At 37.0% G+C, this 18,153-nt stretch overlaps 1 protein-coding gene across 5 annotated transcripts in view; it reads right to left on the bottom strand.

Annotated features, from left to right (window-relative positions):
* ASB3 (ankyrin repeat and SOCS box containing 3) overlaps positions 1-18,153 on the bottom strand; it is a 118,362-nt gene that overhangs the window by 70,500 nt on the left and 29,709 nt on the right. For all 5 annotated transcript variants that reach the window (NM_001076927.1, XM_059891440.1, XM_059891441.1 and 2 more), the window contains 2 exon segments: positions 6,330-6,488; positions 13,739-13,947. In NM_001076927.1, coding sequence (NP_001070395.1) covers positions 6,330-6,488; positions 13,739-13,934 — 355 coding nt within the window. In that variant the 5' untranslated portion in view covers positions 13,935-13,947.

The raw sequence follows: 18,153 nt of genomic DNA on the forward strand, positions 1-18,153 counted from the left end.
ACAACCAGTGCCACCTGAGAAGCCAGAATTACCATATGACCCAACAATCCCACTCCTGAGCATACATCCTGAAAAAACCATAACTGAAAGAGACACAAGTACCCCAAAGTTCTTTGTAGCACTTTTTACAAAAGCTAGGACATAGAACCAACCTAGATGTCCGTCGATAGATGAATGGACACAGAAATTGTGGTACATATATACAATGGAACATTGTTGTTCTTCAGTTGCTAAGTAATGTCCAACTCTTCACAACCCCATGGACTTCGGCATGCCAGGCTTCCCTTTACCTCATCATCTCCCAGAGTTTGTCCAAGTCCATTTCATTGGTGATGCCATCCAACCATCCATGAGGAGGATATATAATGGCACATTCAGTTCAGTTTAGTCACTCAGTCGTGTCTGACTCTTTGCCACCCCATGAATCGCAACACGCCAGGCCTCCCTGTCCATCACCAACTCCCAGAGTTTACCCAAACTCGTGTCCATCGAGTCAGTGATGCCATCCAGCCATCTCATCTTCTGTCGTCCCCTTCTCCTCCTGCCCCCAATCCCTCCAAGCGTCAGGGTCTTTTCCAATGAGGCAACTCTTCGCATGAGGTGGCCAAAGTATTGGAGTTTCAGCTTTAGCATTAGTCTTTCTAATGAACACCCAGGACTGATCTCCTTTAGGATGGATTGGTTGGATCTCCTTGCAGTCCAAGTGATTCTCAAGAGTCTTCTCCAACACCACAGTTCAAAAGCATCAACTCTTTGGTGCTCAGCTTTTTTCACAGTCCAACTCTCACATCCATACATGACCACTGGAAAAACCATAGCCTTGACTAGACGGACCTTTGTTGGCAATGTCTCTGCTTTTCAATATGCTGTCTAGGTTGGTCATAACTTTCCTTCCAAGGAGTAAACGTCTTTTAATTTCACGGCTGCAGTCACCATCTGCAGTGATTTTGGAGCCCAAAAATATAAAGTCTGACAGTTTCCACTGTTTCCCCATTTCCCATGAAGTGATGGGACCAGATGCCATGATTTTCGTTTTCTGAATGTTAAGCTTTAAGCCAACTTTTTCACTCTCCACTTTCACTTTCATCAAGAGGCTTTTGAGTTCCTCTTCACTTTCTGCCATAAGGGTGGTGTCATCTGCATATCTGAGGTTATTGATATTTCTCCCGGCAATCTTGATTCCAGCTTGTGCTTCTTCCAGTCCAGCATTTCTCATGATGTACTCTGCATATAAGTTAAATAAGCAGGGTGACAACATACAGCCTTGATGTACTCCTTTTCCTATTTGGAACCAGTCTGTTGTTCCATGTCCAGTTCTAACTGTTGCTTCCTGACCTGCATACAGATTTCTCAAGAGGCAGGTCAGGTGGTCTGGTACCTGTCAGTCCTCATGAGGTGGATAAACCTACAGCCTATTGTACAGAGTGAAGTAAGTCAGAAAGAGACAAATATCTTAATTATTAACACATATACATGGAATGTAGAAAGACAATACTGACGATCCTACATGCAGGGAAGAAAAGGAGACACAGACATGAAGAACAGACTTTTGAACTCAGTGGGAGAAGGAGAGGGTAGGATGATTTGAGAGACTAGCACTGAAACATATATATTGCCATATGTCAAACAGATAGTAGGGATTTGCTCAGTGACACAGGGAGTACACCCAGTGCTCTGTGACAACCTAGAGGGGTGGGATGGGGTGGGAGATAGGAGGGAGGTGCAAGAGGGAGGAGGTATATGAATACCTGTGGCTGATTTATGTTGATATACGGCAGAAACCAGTACAATATTGTAAAGCAATTATCCTCCAATAAAAAATTAAAAAAAAAAAAGAAATACCTAAGTGGAGAGTCATATATCCATTTACATCACTATGTTTTTTGCAAAAGCTCAGGCTTGTACTTTTCCTTTTCTCTTCCTTTTTAAAAAATACTCTACTTCCCTACTTCCAAACAAGAATCTAAAACAACTGATGCAGTACTTGAGCATGTAGAAGTCCTCTATGTACTACATCTCCTTGGTTTAAAATCGCTGCTTAAGTCAAAATATTTTTGTATTACCCAATACAAAACATAATTAGGGTGGAAAATTTGCTGCCAAAGAAACTAAATAAATCCTATTTAGCAGTATAGAATTTATAGGATTTATTTAAGCTAAATAAATCCTAATTAATGACTGAAAATAAGTGATTAAATGTTATTCGCTGGTTTGAATTATCTTGATCACTCTTCCTCCATTAACATAAAAATTGCAAGTTAACTATATCCTGAAATATAAATCACTAAATATTTATATTTAGTAGGAGCTTCCCTGGTGGCTCAGATGATAAAGAACTTGTCTACAATGCAGGAGACCTTGGTTCAATCCCTGGGTTGGGAAGATCCCCTGGAGAAAAGAAAGGCTATCCACTCCAGTATTGTGGCCTAGAGAATTCCATGGGCTGTATATAGTTCATGGGGTTGCAAAGAGTAGGACACGACTGAGAGACTTTCACTTTTACTTTATGGTATCCCAGCCCCTGATCTAAGTTTGGGAGTTAGGACAGTGAACAAGATATAATCCCTGCTCTCATGGAACATTCTTTGTAATGAGGGGAATCAATAAACAAAGTAGCAAATAAATAACTGCAGCCAGTGATAAGAACTATGAAGATACTAAAATAGGATAACATGGAGCACAGTGGATACAGACTAGGTAGACACATAAAACTACATGGCTATGTTTTCTGTTTTTCTGCATTGGGGGAATACAAGACACAGTATTTCTCAAATGTATGTTGATCTGGAATCCTTCTGTCAATGAACATGTATTAGCTCACTGAATCAATTCGGGAAATGCTATTCTAACCAATACACAAGCAACAGCAAGATCAAAACTTATATACAGCACTCCTGATTCTAAAATACAGTGTTTTTACATCACCTCATCTGTGAGAGCTGAAATAATAACAGTACATATTTCATAGAATCGCAGTGTAAATTAAAGGCAATTCATCTAAAACACCTGACAAAGGGCTTAGTACACTTTTCTGATAAATAAGTATTATTGTTACTATTAATACAGTACTCTATACACGATATCTTCCCCTGTCATCCCAGGGTGACTTTTGTTTCCCTCTTTTAATACTCTGAACCCTTTATCTCTGACAGGCCTTGATTCATTTTGTTCACGTCTCTATGAATAAAGATTGCACGCAGCACAGCCTCAGTGAAAGCTTAAGCTTTCTATGCAGTTGTACAGAATATTCAAGGTGGATCAAATGTGAATGTGGGAAAAAAGAAACTTCATATAAAAGTAATCTCCCCCTCAAGAAATACAAATCATATTACAGCAAGGCTTCCATGAAACATCTTCATAACAGTATATATCACATATTGAAAACACTTTTATAAATTAATATCATCAGTAATAGATCATTTTCTTCCTGATAAAATGCACTATCATTTCATTTCTGTTGTATTCCTGGAGAAATATATTACCTGCACTTTACCAAGAAAAAACATGAGAGAAACCCAAACTGAAAGACATTTTACAAAACAAATTGCCTGAACTCTTCAAAAATGTTAAAATCATAAAAGGACGGACTGAAAAACTGTTACAGGAGGCTAAAGAGACATAATATCTAAATATAAAAAATAATCCTGGACTGACCCTGAACCAATAAAAAAAAATTTATTTGCTGAAAAGGAGAGTAGTGGAACAACTGGCAAAACTGAGAAATCTGCAAATTACATACCATCTGTAGATTAAATAAAGTACTGCATCAATGTTAACTTCCTAATCTTGATTACTTTATAGCAGATATATAAAATAATTTCATTGCCTCTACAAAGTTCACACAAAAGTAGGTAAAGAAGCTTTCTGAGTATAATTTAATCTAAAAATGCTTCCAATAAACGACATATGGGTATACAGTGAGAAAAAATGATACAGTGGACAAAGACAAAAGAACAAACTTTGGGTGAAAGGCATATAAGAATCTTTGTAATGTTATTTCCATAAATCTGAAATTATTTCAAAACAAAACACTTTTGTCTAATAACAGAATAGAAAAAAAAAGGAAAAATGACAAATAGTCACAAGAAAAGATGTTCAATGTCATTAGCAATCACGAAAAATACAAATTAAAATCACGAGATACCACTAATTCCTATTAAAATGACTAAAATGTAAAAAAGCAAAAGAAAAAGCTGTCAGTTCCAAATGACATGGTAAGGATGTGGGGCAACTGAAACTCAAACATTACTGGAGAGAATGCAAAATGGTAGAGTCACTTTGTAAGAAATTTCCAAACTTTTCCAAAGTTAAATATATACTTGGACTTCCCTGGTGGCTCAGACAGTAAAGCGTCTGCCTACAGTGCGGGAGACCTGGGTTCAATCCCTGGGTCGGGAAAATCTCCTGGAGAAGGAAACTGCAGTCCACTCCAGTATTCTTGCCTGAAAAATCCCATGGATGGAGGAGCCTGGTAGGCTACAGTCCATGGGGTCGCAGAGAGTCAGACACGACTGAGTGACTTCACTTCACTTCACTTCCAAACTTTTCCAAAGTTAAATATATACTTACCACATGACCTAACAATCCTAAATATTAATTTAAGAGAAATGAAACCTTATATTTAAAACAAAACCTACATGCAAAAGTTTGTAGCAATTTATTCACATGCAAAAGTTTGTAGCAATTTATTCACAATCACTGAACACTGAACATCACAATTCAAATGTCCATCAATTGATAAATGGATACACTGTGGTGCACTCATACAATGGAATACTACTTAGCAATAATGAAAGAACTATTGATACATGCAACAATATGTATGTTGCTCAAAAGCAGTATGCTAAGTGAAAGAAGTCAGTCTCAAAAGTCCCATGTTGTATTATTTCATATATATTTATGTGCTTAGTCACTCAGTTGTGTTTCACTCTTTGTGACCCCACGGACTATAGTTGACCAGGCTCCTCTGTCCGTGAGGATTCTCTAGACAAGAATACTAGAGTGGGTTGCCATGCCCTCCTCCAAGGGATCTTCCCAACCATGGGACTGAACCCAGGTCTCCCACATTGCAGGCAGATTCTTTACCGTCTGAGTCACCAGGGAAGCCCATATATTTATGACATTTTGTTAAAAAGCAAACTACAGGGGACTTCCCTGGTAGTCTTGTGGTTAGGACTCTGGGCTTCCACTGCCATGGCCTAGGTTCAATCCTTGGTCAAGGAACTTAGATTTCCCCAAGTTATATGGCAGGGCCAAAAAAAGAGCAAAATACAGGGATGAAAACAGAAAACAGATCTTGTAAAAAACAGTGGTTGTAGGCGTAAAGTTAGGAGAGAATGCTGATAAAAATACGAAACATGATGAAATTCTGGAAGGTGATGAACTCTTCTGTGTCTTGATTATCACTGTCATTACACATTTTTATACATACATCAAAACTCATACAACTGTTCACTAAAAAGAATGAATTCTACTGTACACAAATTTTAAGAATATGTATTTTTAAATTCACAAGGAAAAAATTATTTTCATAGACATTTTATTTGCAGCCTAATAAAGACTAGGTGGGTACTATTACTCTCATTTTGTAAGTGAGGAAACTGAATCATACAGTAAACAAGTGAACTTACAAATAACATGTGGCAGAACCAAACTATAGTACAAATACTTTGATTCTACATAAATAATTTATTCTCTTAATTTTCTCACGTTCCACTAAACTTTATGGACCACAGAGTGCTTGAAGACAAATATGATCAAAGATAAGGAGGGAAGAATAAAAGACAGGTACTGGAAGTATGCCGTTTAGAATTTGGCCTCTGTTCTTAATGAATTAAAAAATAGACCATAAAGGAATAAGCCTGAATAGTGATCCATATAGGCAACAAATTAACTGGCATTAAAGATTTAGCCCGTTAAATTCTTCCATAAAACTTTAATTTTTTAATGCTAAGAAAACACAGAAGCAAACATAAAACATTCACAGGTAACCTTGTAACTACTGCTACAATTTAAACTGTACCTGGTCTTCACAGCAACACTGAGAACAATAATGGTGACTACAATTTACAAAAGATTTTATAACTTTAAATAGACATTTAAAGATATCCTCCCCCCAGAAAATATTATTCCCAGATGCTATCACTCAAGGGTAGAAAATGAAGAAGAACCTTTAAAAACACCTTTCTGGTTTCAAAATCAAAGAAATGGCAATATAATATTTGCCATACATACAACAGCTTGAGGGAAAATCTGGCTTAGTTTCTTAAGCAAAACATACAATTAAAAAAATAAAAATTGTTATCTGTACCATAAATAACATACTTCACCTAAAAACAGTGGTGTGGTTTCCTCTAAAGTAGTTGCATTCGGATCTGCCCCAGCTTCTAAAAGAATCTGTATGATCTTCCAATGTCCCTGACTTGCAGCAAGATGTAATGCACAGAAGCCTTCAAATGTCTTTGTCTTGATGTAGTTTTCAGATGAATCTATGAAAGAATAAACTATCAATTAGAAGATATCACTTCTATTTCTTGGGATTAAAAAGCAAAGATTCTAAGAAGAATTTAATAAAATATTAAAAGATAAGTATAAATGGGAGGTCTTGTAGTTTAAAACTCTAGAAAACCAAGAAAAAGTTCTATACGGGTCACAGTGTAAACAGCTCTCCAGTAGTCCTAACACAGATTCTGCCCACATACTCATTTCTCCTCTATTTTTTGGTAATTGGGGGAAAGAGAGTGGCAGGAATTAAAAGGAAACATAAGAGCAAGATTAAAGATTTACTGAAATATTAACAAACTTGATTTTTTGAATTTCCGAATTTCCATGAGAAAATGGTCTCATTTGTAGCATTATTTCTTTGCATTCAACTAATAAGATGAAGGCAGTTTAAAATACACGTTTTCTAAGCTAAAACTACATTCTACTCACTAATGAAGACTGCATTTCTAAATAATAAAATGCACTCCAAATAAACTGAATTGTAACCAACAATTTATAAGGAACTTATGAATTAACTGACTTTTAAGTTTTCTGGGGTTTGTTAAGAAAATTTCTAAGTTTTGGTAACATTCAAGTTATGGAAATAATGTCCACATTAAATTTTCTGAAACTCCACAACAAAAGGTAATATTAAGTGACTTTCTTACTTGGCTTCCAAAACAATCAGATTCTAAACCCACAATAGAGGGATGGGCTGTAAGATGACTGGAGAAGGCATTTCTGAGAGTATTGATAAAAACAAAAAGTAGACAAATTTTAAGTAATATCTTTCTTCAAATATCAGAATTAAAACTAATGCTCCTGACTAAAACAATCACTGGTTCTAAGTAATTCTTATAATCATAACTCACTACTGGGGGTCTAAGCTACAACACAAATTTAAAAAATCAGCCTCCAACTTTATAAGATACACAACTAAATGGCAAGATAGAGTAGTTATATTTTAAAAGTTCCTATCACAAAGAAAGTGTTCCCCAGGTAAGTCAGAAACAGACATTTATTCAGCTATCCACAAAACTATCACGTTAAGGGACTTCCTGATGAGCCAGTAGCTAAATTCCACACTCCCAATGCAGGGGGCCTGGTTTCAATCCCTAGTCAGGGACCTACGTCCCACATGCTCTAACTAAGAATTTGCATGCCACAACCAAAACCTGGTACAGCCAAATAAACAAATTAAAAAAAAAAATGTAATCTATTTCTATATATGTTGAAATTTTCTATAGAACATTTATACAGAGATATAGGTTCGATACAGATACATAAATAGCTCCCCAAAAGAAAATTTCAACATGATAGAGATGCTGATTCTTCCCAAAATAATAATAAATTTATTATAATTCTAAGCAAAATGTCAACAGAACTGAATGTTACTTGACTGACTGGTTTTATACTAGTAAAGTGACTGATGTTGATAGGGGTTGGGAAGAGTAGATAAGAATAACAAAGAATTTAGAAAAATAAAACAAGGAAAATATTGAGGGGAGCCTAGACTTTAAAAATTAAACCATGTGTTAAACTTAGAATACTAGAATAATGTGGTCCATCTGAACACAACTCTTTTTTGCCCCTTAAACTTAACTGTATTACTTGTTATTAACAAAAACAATCTACAAAACATGAGGGAATCCACCCACGAGAACTTTTTAAATTAATGCAGATATTGACATAGCTGTAGAGCTTGATAAAGAACTAAGAGTTCAAAGCAACACATTAACTTGGTTTTGAATCTTATAATTTTTCACTCTTATCTTTAAATTGCAAAAGTGCAATAAGCAATTTTCATTAACTTAACACTTTTAAACAAATACCCAAGCAGTTTCCCAGTCATCTGTATTCATGCTCTGCTCACAGAACCTCCAGTGGTGGTGATGCCTTTGTGACAACAGGCTGAGACTGTAATAAAGAGTTCCCATCCTAATCTCTGTTAATGCAGGAGATACTCTAACAGTGATCTTTAGTTAGGAAGACCCAGCTTGAGGTCTGTGAGATCAACGAAGACTTCTGAGGGCAGGGGACCCATGAGCTGACATTTCAGTGATGAGCAGGTGCTGGGGAAAGGGAGGCAGTGAAGAATACTCCTTATGTGAAAGGAGAACAGAGAGCAGGAGGACCTGAAGGGAGGCCAGTCAGGAGGCTGGGAAGTGATGACGATCCTCTCCTTGACAAAACTTTAGCCAGTTTCTTCTGAGCCTTCTTGAATAGGCCTAGACCCCATCCCAGGCCCCACATTCCCCAGTCGTATCTTTGGCCTCTCTAGCCCAGTTCCAGAAAAAATCCTGCTGAGTCAATTTAGCAAGAATCCCCCTACCCTGATACCCCCTCTTACTGGTTTTCCATTCATGAATCTCCTCACTCTGTTCCTTGACTATAAATTCTCACTATCATTATGTTCAAAGTTTAGCCAGCTCTCTTCCTCTGTCATGATAGTCTTGACAATGATTGCAATAACCCTGAATACACATTCTTATTCACTAAGCTAAATTGCCTTATTTATCTAAGGATTTCTAATATCTGTTATCATACCCAGCATAGTATTTTCTTAATATGAACTAATATAAAGCACTATGAGTTAGATCATTTATTTGCCACATAAACGCACTTGTTCATAACGTTATAATTAATTACAAAAGTTTAATTAACCTTTAGTCAGCAAATAGTTTAATATAGAACGGCATGATTAACTGTCAATACCAATTACACCGAACTTCCAATACAAGAAAGAAGAAAAGCAAATTTGTGATTTGTGCTAAAACTTTATACAGAAAGCTATAGTGAAATATATTTATATATATATACAATACATACATATATATGCATATTAAACTTCTAAGTAATCCATACTACACTTGAGTGTTCTCCAACTTGAATGAGAAGGCCATGTATGACCAATTTCTAGGCTAGATTCTGGATCCAAAATAATGGTAAGCCAAAGCCTTTCTCACCATTTAAGACTCTTCCATCATTTTTTCTAGGCCTGAGCACCTTCATACTTTAGTGTACTAATAGAATGCTTTAGGAATCTCTGACAGTTCACTAATATTAGATGAAGTTCAAAAAGGCAGAAATTATATAGTAAAAGACAATATAATGCAAGAGCTGAGCCACAAAAGATCAAGAGAATTATGAATCATATAAAACAAGGGTATAGAAAGTATAAAGAACGACAGAAATGTCAAACCTGCTTTGGAAACTTTTAAGATTAACCTACAATACCAGGTTCACTGGTACAGATATGAAGATGCTACTGTCAGCAGCAAAAGAAAGCTCACTTCACCCTTCAAGACTAGAAATGTTCATAGGTCACCATCACTTTAAAAATACCTCCTTATATGAAACTGTATGCTAGCTAGACTTTTACAACATAGTCAGTTACATTGTACGTTGACCAGTCTCCACTGGTCTTTTTTTTTTTTTTTTAAATCACTCAGGAAAGTTCTAATTATAATCTTTCTTTAAAAGGCAGAGGACCTGAATAAAGTACGAACTTTAAGGGATGAGGCAGGGGAATTCAGAAAACATTTCTGAAAGTGACTAATAGGTTATAGAGACCTTTTGTTTCATTTTAGTTGGATTTTTCTAGTTAGTGAATCAGAACCATACAGAACAACCAAACTCAAAGAAGACTGAGACCAAAAATGTCACCACCTACTAGAACAAGTCATATACATGCTCCTACCCTCTGAAAATCCTGTTTCTTCTCTCCATCAGTCAGTCAGTCAGTTCAGTCACTCAGTTACATCCAACTCTGCAACCCCATGGACTGCAGCACACCAGGCCTCCCTGTCCATCATCAACTCCCAGAGTTTACTTAAACTCACGTCCATTGAGTCAGTGATGCCACCCAACCATCTCATCCTCTGTCGTCCCCTTCCCCACCCACCTTCAATCTTTCCCAGCATCAGGGTCTTTTCAAATGAGTCAGCTCTTCGCACCTGGTGGCCAAAATATTGGACTTCAGCATCAGTCCTTGCAATGAATATTCTGGACTGATTTTCTTTCGGATGGACTGGTTGGATCTCTGTGCAGTCCAAGGGGCTCTCAAGAGTCTTCTCCAACACCACAGTTCAAAAGCATCAATTCTTCGGTGCTTAGCTTTCTTTATGGTTCAGCTCTCACATCTATACATGACTATTGGAAAAACAATAGGTTTGACTAGACAGACCTTTGTTGGGAAAGTAATATTTCTGCTTTTTAATATGCTGTCTAGGTTGGTCATAACTTTTCTTCCAAGGAGCCAGTGACTTTTAATTTCATGGCTGCAGTCACCATCTGCAGTAATTTTGGCCCCTGAAAAAAATAAAGTCTGTTACTGTTTTCACTGTTGGCCCATATTTGCCATTAAGTGATGGGACCGGATGCCATGATCTTCATTTCTGTATGGTGAGTTTTAAGCCAAGTTTTGCACTCTCCTCTTTCACTTTCATCAAGAGGCTCTTTAGTTCTTCTTCACTTTCTGCCATAAGGGTGGTGTCATCTGTATATCTGAGGTTATTGATATTTCTCCCGGCAATCTTGATTCCAGCTTGTGCTTCATCCAGCCCAGTTTTTCTCATGATGTACTCTGCATGTAAGTTAAATAAGCAGGGTAACAATATACACCCTTGACATACTCCTTTCCCAATCTGGACCCAGTTTATTGTTCCATGTCAAGTTCTAACTGTTGCTTCTTGACCAGCATACAGATTTCTCAGGAGGCAGGACAGGTGGTCTGGTATTCCCATCTCTTTCAGAATTTTCCACAGTTTGTTGTGGTCCACATAGTCAAAGGCTTTGGCACAGTCAATAAAGCAGAAATAGATGTTTTTCTGGAACTCTCTTGCTATCAATGATCCAGCGGATGTTGGCAATCTGATCTCTGGTTCCTCTACCTTTTCTAAATCCAGCTTGAACATCTGGAAGTTCACAGTTCACGTACTACTGAAATTCTTCATCAGTTCAGTTCAGTTGCTCAGTCATGTCCGACTCTTTGCGACCCCATGAACCGCAGCACGCCAGGCCTCCCTGTCTATCACCAACTCCCAGAGTTTACCCAAACTCATGCCCATTGAGTCAGTGATGTCATCTAACCATCTCATCCTCTGTCGTCCCCTTTTCCTCCTGCCTTCAATCTTTCCCAACATCTGGGTCTTTTCAAATGAGTCCACCCTAATCCTTGTGTATATATTGCAAGTAAATTAGATTTATCCAAAATTTATTTCATAATAGTGAACTCTAATAAAAATAGCAAGAGATTTTTATTTGACCTTTATATCAACTATGTTAACTATGGGTGGCCATCTTATCCTCTAAAAACATCAAGTCTAAAAAAAAAACAGTCATTAACAATGAAGATGGTATTTTTAATTTCTAAAAGAAAACACAAATGATTTACATAGCCAGTTCAAACATATTAAGTCAAAAGCATGCCTAATTTCATTCAGCAGCTAAAAGGAAAAAAAAATTATAAAACTGATGTGGGGGTACTTCCCTGTGCTCCAATAGTTAAGATTCCTTGTTCCCAATGCAGAGGGTGTGGGTTCAATCCCTGATCGGGAAAGTAAGATCCCACATTCTGAGTGGCCAAAAAGAAAAAAAGAAAACACTGATGTAGAAAGAGAGAACAGTGTATCTAGAATGAGCTTTTTAACCAGAAACAGATATTCAAATCCATGCCTTTGTCACCAGAGACAGTTTGGGAATTCAAGCTATAGAATTAACTTCAAACAAATTCTGAACAAATGCATTTTAAAATTTGAGTCATAAATCTTATTTTTTTAGTATCTTTAAACATTCAACTATAACAGACTCTAGAACATGTGATTTAAAAAGAAACCATGACAAACTGCCTGCATCATGATTTTTAGAGACTTTAGCCTTCCTATCACTCATCCCTTAAAACAAAACAAAAAAAAAGCCAAGCCAAAAACACTGTAAGGATTATTTTCTTTCTAATCCATGAGGAAATCAGTAATTTTGATGAGCTTTGGCCTTAAAAGACTACCTTCTGAATAGCCATGCCTGGTGATGGTAAGTATAAAGAAAAGAAAAATCTGAGCTTCCATGATTAATGAAACGTAAACAGTGCACCAAATGTCATAACATGGAGTGTTATGTTCAATCTCAGTTTAAATTAACTGAACGTTAAAAATGCTCATTTTGATTAAACACTGGAAGCATGCTATAGTGGGAAAACATGAGTCAGAGAAAAGGATTCAAGTCAAATTTCCTAGTTCATTACATAAATTTTGACAAGTCCATTTCTCTAAGCCTTGCTTGATCTTTTCAACAATAAAATGGGTATAACAATGCCTCAATAGCAGCTTTGTATTTATTAGATAAATAATGTAAATCAAGCATCTAGTACAATGATTGCCACAAAGCAGGGCTCAATCACCATTAGCTCTCTTTCCATGCCCTGTTTCCTAAGTGTCAAACTCTTTGCTTAGTCTCATTTACTGAGCTCTTCACTCAGCAGTGTGCTGGCAAATGTGTAACTGGCTCAGAGGGAGAAGGAAAAAAAAGTTTATGGTATTGGTTTGTAGCACTGGCTGAGTTCTGGGGTAAAAACACTTCCACATAGCTGACCTCAACCTATGAGCATGAAGTCAATCAAATACAGAGTTGGAAAAAGATGTACATGATTACTCTCTGTCCCATTACTCTTGTTTTATTTTTCCACAACACTTTCGCCTTTTGAAATTCTCTTGATTAACTGCTTAGGTATTTATTGTCTCTTCCCACCCTCACAGGATTAAAAACACCATAAAAGCAGAGATCTTGTCCGTCCTGCTCTCTTCTGTATCTCATTAAATATAAAAGCAAATTAATTGCTGAGTCCCAAAATTAAGGAAACCATAAAGTATTTCTAAAAAAGACTAATATACTCACACCCTCAATTTCAGCAGCACTGCTCTTTTTCTTTGGAGAAAGAATAAAAAATAAACATAACCAGTAACTACCAAATACTTAAATTAAAACAGCAGATACTTTTGCCATATCACCTAGCTTAGCAAGAAAAATCAGCCAGGCAGAAGCACCTACATATAAAGGACAACATTTATAGATGTGTAGCTGGAACACCATACTTACATAATTCAAGGTGGGCAATCTAAACATTCTTAATAACACAGAGGCAGTCACTGTATGACTACAGAAAGGTAAACAAATATTACTGTTAGTAAGTCACGTATTACCACTTTTTTTATTAATACAGCTTGTAAGTCCAGCCTTTCATATGGTGAATTAACTTTACCTGCACGAATTAACATCCGCAAACATTCTACAGAGTTGTGATAAGATGCTTCGTGAATTGGCATCCATCCCCTGTTATCAGCAACATCAATGCTACGCCCCTTTTTGAGCAGTTTTCTTAATACTTTAACATTGCCTTCTCTGGCAGCAAGTCCAACCGTGGAGCATGTATCAGCATATGCCTCTGTAAAATCCATTCTTTTGACCAATCTACAAAACAAGGTAGAAAGAAAACACTATCATTAATAAATACTGTACTCCTAATTATTAAAAGATCACAGCTGATCTGTGGCATCTATTACATAATTGCTGAGGAACAGCCTCAGCTTCTATGCTATCTACTATGCTATCTTCTATGCTATCAACTTCTATGCTATCTCAGTAGAGATAGCAACCTGCCATGTCATCACCTCTGCTAGACTAAACCAGGAAGTCTCTCTGTTTGGGGTAGGATTCCTTAGAGTGCTCATATTAAAGGTATCAAGGGAGTTTAAAGTGTTCTATCACTCCTTGTCTGAACAACTTCTTCCTGCAGCCTTCTTCTTCCATTCAGACTCCAACAAAATACAATCATTGGAATGCTACTGATGAGAAAGCATAAGGCCCTCAGTTAACCCCAAATGTATACTCTACTGTGTAGGGATGGCCATTTAACTACCAGCAACATTCAGCTTCAAGAATTAATTTCATAGCCCTTTACAGGAAAAAGCTAAACACATACACACAAAACAAAAAAAAAACAGAAAGAAGTGAAAGACTTTTTTTAAAGAACAAAAATAAGCAGTAATTCTAGTTTTTCTGCACCTGCAAGTCCTTTCCAGAAGGAGCGAAACTCTCAGGTTCTCTTTCCTTGACCAAACAGCCCCACTGACCGAATATGCTAAAATGAACAAAGAGCATCATAAAAAGATGGGTTCAGCTTTTCTACACTAGCCCAGAAAGTTTTTCACAGAATTACTGCCCTCTTCTCACAATCTCCCTTCAAAGTTCATCTCAAGTTCCCCTGGAGTCAGTGTCCTATATAGCTCAGAATGTGACTCTTACAAAGATGATTTCTTGTTAGTCAAGCTATGAGGCAGATTAGGCTAAGACCCAGGATTTCAGGGCAATGGTTATCTCCCAAGGGGTAGCCCTTTCTCAGTAACACTTCAGTTTCATCCTTCCTTCAGTTTTTCTAAAGATCTTAGGAGGTAGTTCAGGAAATGCTAACAACATGTCTAGTCCAGTATGGGTAAAAAGGTTTCTAGAGCCATATTCTAAATAATTTAATCAGAAAGGTGGATTTGAGCAAAGAGGTTAAAAGTAAACATACACAGTATTTCTTGTACTGCTAGAAAAATTTAAACGTATCTATGGTCATATTTGGAGAAGGCAATGGCAACCACTCCAGTACTCTAGCCTGGAAAATCCCATGGATGGAGGAGCCTGGTAGGCTGCAGTCCATGGGGTTGCTAAGAGTCGGACACGACTGAGCGACTTCACTTTCATTTTTCACTTTCATACATTGGAGAAGGAAATGGCAACCCACTCCAGTGTTCTTGCCTGGAGAATCCCAGAGTTGGGGGAGCCTGATGGGCTGCCATCTCTGGGGTTGCGTAGAGTCGGACACGACTGAAGCGACGTAGCAGCAGCATGGTCATATTTTGGAGAAGGCAATTGCAACCCACTCCAGTACTCTTGCCTGGGAAATCCCATGGACGGAGGAGCCTGGTAGGCTACAGTCCATGGGATCACGAAGAGTTGGACATGACTGAGCCACTTCACTTTCACTTTTCACTTTCATACACTGGAGAAGAAAATGGCAACCCACTCCATATTCTTGCCTGGAGAATCCAGCCTGGTGAGCTGCCATCTATGGGGTAGCACAGAGTCAGACACGACTGACATGACTTAGCAGTAGTAGCATGGTCATATTTGGGGCTTCCAAGGTGGCATGGCACAGAGGTAAAGAAACCGCCTGCAAATGCAGGATTCACATGCAGGAGACTCAGCTCAATCCCTGGGTTGGGAAGATCCTTTTAAGCAGGTAACAGCAACTCACTCTAGTGTTTTTGCCTGGAAAATTCCATGGACAGAGGATCCTGGCAGGCTACAGTCAATGGGGTCGCGAAAAGTCAGATGCGACTGCGCACACACACAATGGTCATATTTAAATATTAAAACTGTATCTGCAGGAACTGATTCTATAGAGAGCTAATGTTAGCTATGATTTAATCTGATTGAATCAACTGGTCCATTACTAAGAAAGTGAAGATATTTACTACAGAACATTTAATTATTCAGTTAATAATTATTTACTGAACACCAATTAAATGATCAGCAATAAGGAGAATATAAGATCACAAAGACATAAATTCTATCTCGTTATGTACCATCTCACAGAAACAATAAATATATGTGATTCAAAATAGAAAACAGAAAGCGCCATAAGAGAAGTATAGAGAGAGAGTCATGAGTAGTCAAAGCAGGGGAAAACTACTTCAAGCTGTACCTAAAAGATAAGGGAGGCTGTGACACTGAGATAACATGCAAAAGAGCATTTCTAGACAGAAGGAAAAAAACATAACTAAACTTATGGAAATGAACAAGCAAGGGTGAGTAAGGTCCAGTGAGTAAAGGAAGCAATCAATTCACTTTGGAAGGATTAGGTACACAGTAGAAAACTGAGATTACAGAGGTAGCCAAATTATGGAGAATCTTGAATGCTAAACTGTACATTTCTGAACCACACTACTTGTAGCGAGGGCCATTACATCCAAGTTTCACAAAAAAGAACAAATCACACACTTTAGGACAATTTATAAACATATTCATCTAAGAGAAAAAAACTTTTTTCTACATAGGAAAATCACACACACACACACATACAAGAATACTATTCCAAAGACATTAAAAACAGCATTCAAGTAAAAACAGGTAAGCATCCCTTCTGGCTTTTCTCACAGTTACAAATACTGTTAATAGATTCAGATTAATATGCAGTAATCTGAAAAAAAATTAACAGAACTGGATATCTTTGTACTTAAGAGAAAGAGAGTCCAAAAGAAATGTACTATAATAGCAGGATCATTCTCTTCAACCCTTAATACAACAAGTTAACATGAATAAACTGTTTATCTTACTTAGGGACTTCCTTGCTGGTTCAGTAGCTAAAATCCCAAGTTTCCAATGCAGGGTGCCAGAGTTCAATCCCTACTCAGGAAACTAGATCCTACATGCTGTGACTAATATTTTGCATGTCTCAACAAAACTGAAGAGCCCATGTGTGCAACCAAGACCCAGCAAGGCAAATAAATAAAGATCTCTTTTAATAAAACCTATGTTCTAGACTAAAAGAGAATACAAAGAAAATACATATAATGTACTAACAAATATGTATGATAAATATACCTCAGCTGGACCTAAACTGGTAAAATATCAGCTATAAAAATAAATTTTGAGGCACTTAAGGAAATCTGAACATAGAATAAATATTTGACGATGTAATTATTCTTAGATGTAATATTGGCACTCTGGTTATTAAGAGAATGTCCTTATTCTTAGAATTATTTAGCAGTTAAGTCACAGCACAAGCAGCTTCAGACATTTCGAAGTATATAAAGAGAAATAAAAGGTAAAGCAACTGTGGCAAAATGTTAATTATTGGATCCATGTGGAGGACATAAATGGTCACCATACTCTATATTTCTAACTTTTCTGTATGTTGAAATTTAACAGAAAAATTGGGAGAGGGAAACTAACCATTCCAGGCAATGTGAAACCACAACTTGAAGAAAGTTAAGACCTGGTTACTCTTAAATTAAGTTTTTCTTTGTGACATTTTTCTGCTGACTTCTTAAGAGTATAAATAATACTCTTTGAACCTGGATGTTCTAGTATTCTTTTACACAGTTGAAGACTATAAAACATAAAAAAGAACAAGCATTTCTTGAGCTTCTGTTCTCACATAAACATGGCCTTGATGGCCCAAGTGAGCTTCCTAAACAGTATTTCCGAGCAGCAGCTCTAACCTGCAGATCAAAACGTTTTTTAGGATACTTGACCTGTGGGATAAATTCATGAAATCTGTTCAATTCTTCAACAAAGAAACGTACACAGATCCCAGGAGGTCCCACATATGGCTTCCAAAGCCTATGCACAAGCTAAAAACATTTATCTACATTTTTCTGAGTGAGTTTCTGAGTATACTAAAGATGACTAAGATCGTTTCACACAGAAAATTTTAATATATAAGCAGTTTTTGCTGAAATAATGATAGCTCTTCCATAGCCACAAAACTTCTGTAGTAAACTTTGTTTTTGAAAGGTAAAAAAGATTTTTTTAATGTAAATAAAGTCAAATACAGATTACAATCCGAGCTTGCATTCCCCTAGCTCTTGTTAAATGGGCAGAAATCCAGTTTTCAAAGCATAAGAA

Source organism: Bos taurus, chromosome 11 (genome assembly GCF_002263795.3).
Source record: "Bos taurus isolate L1 Dominette 01449 registration number 42190680 breed Hereford chromosome 11, ARS-UCD2.0, whole genome shotgun sequence".
NCBI classification, from domain to species: Eukaryota; Metazoa; Chordata; class Mammalia; order Artiodactyla; family Bovidae; genus Bos; species Bos taurus.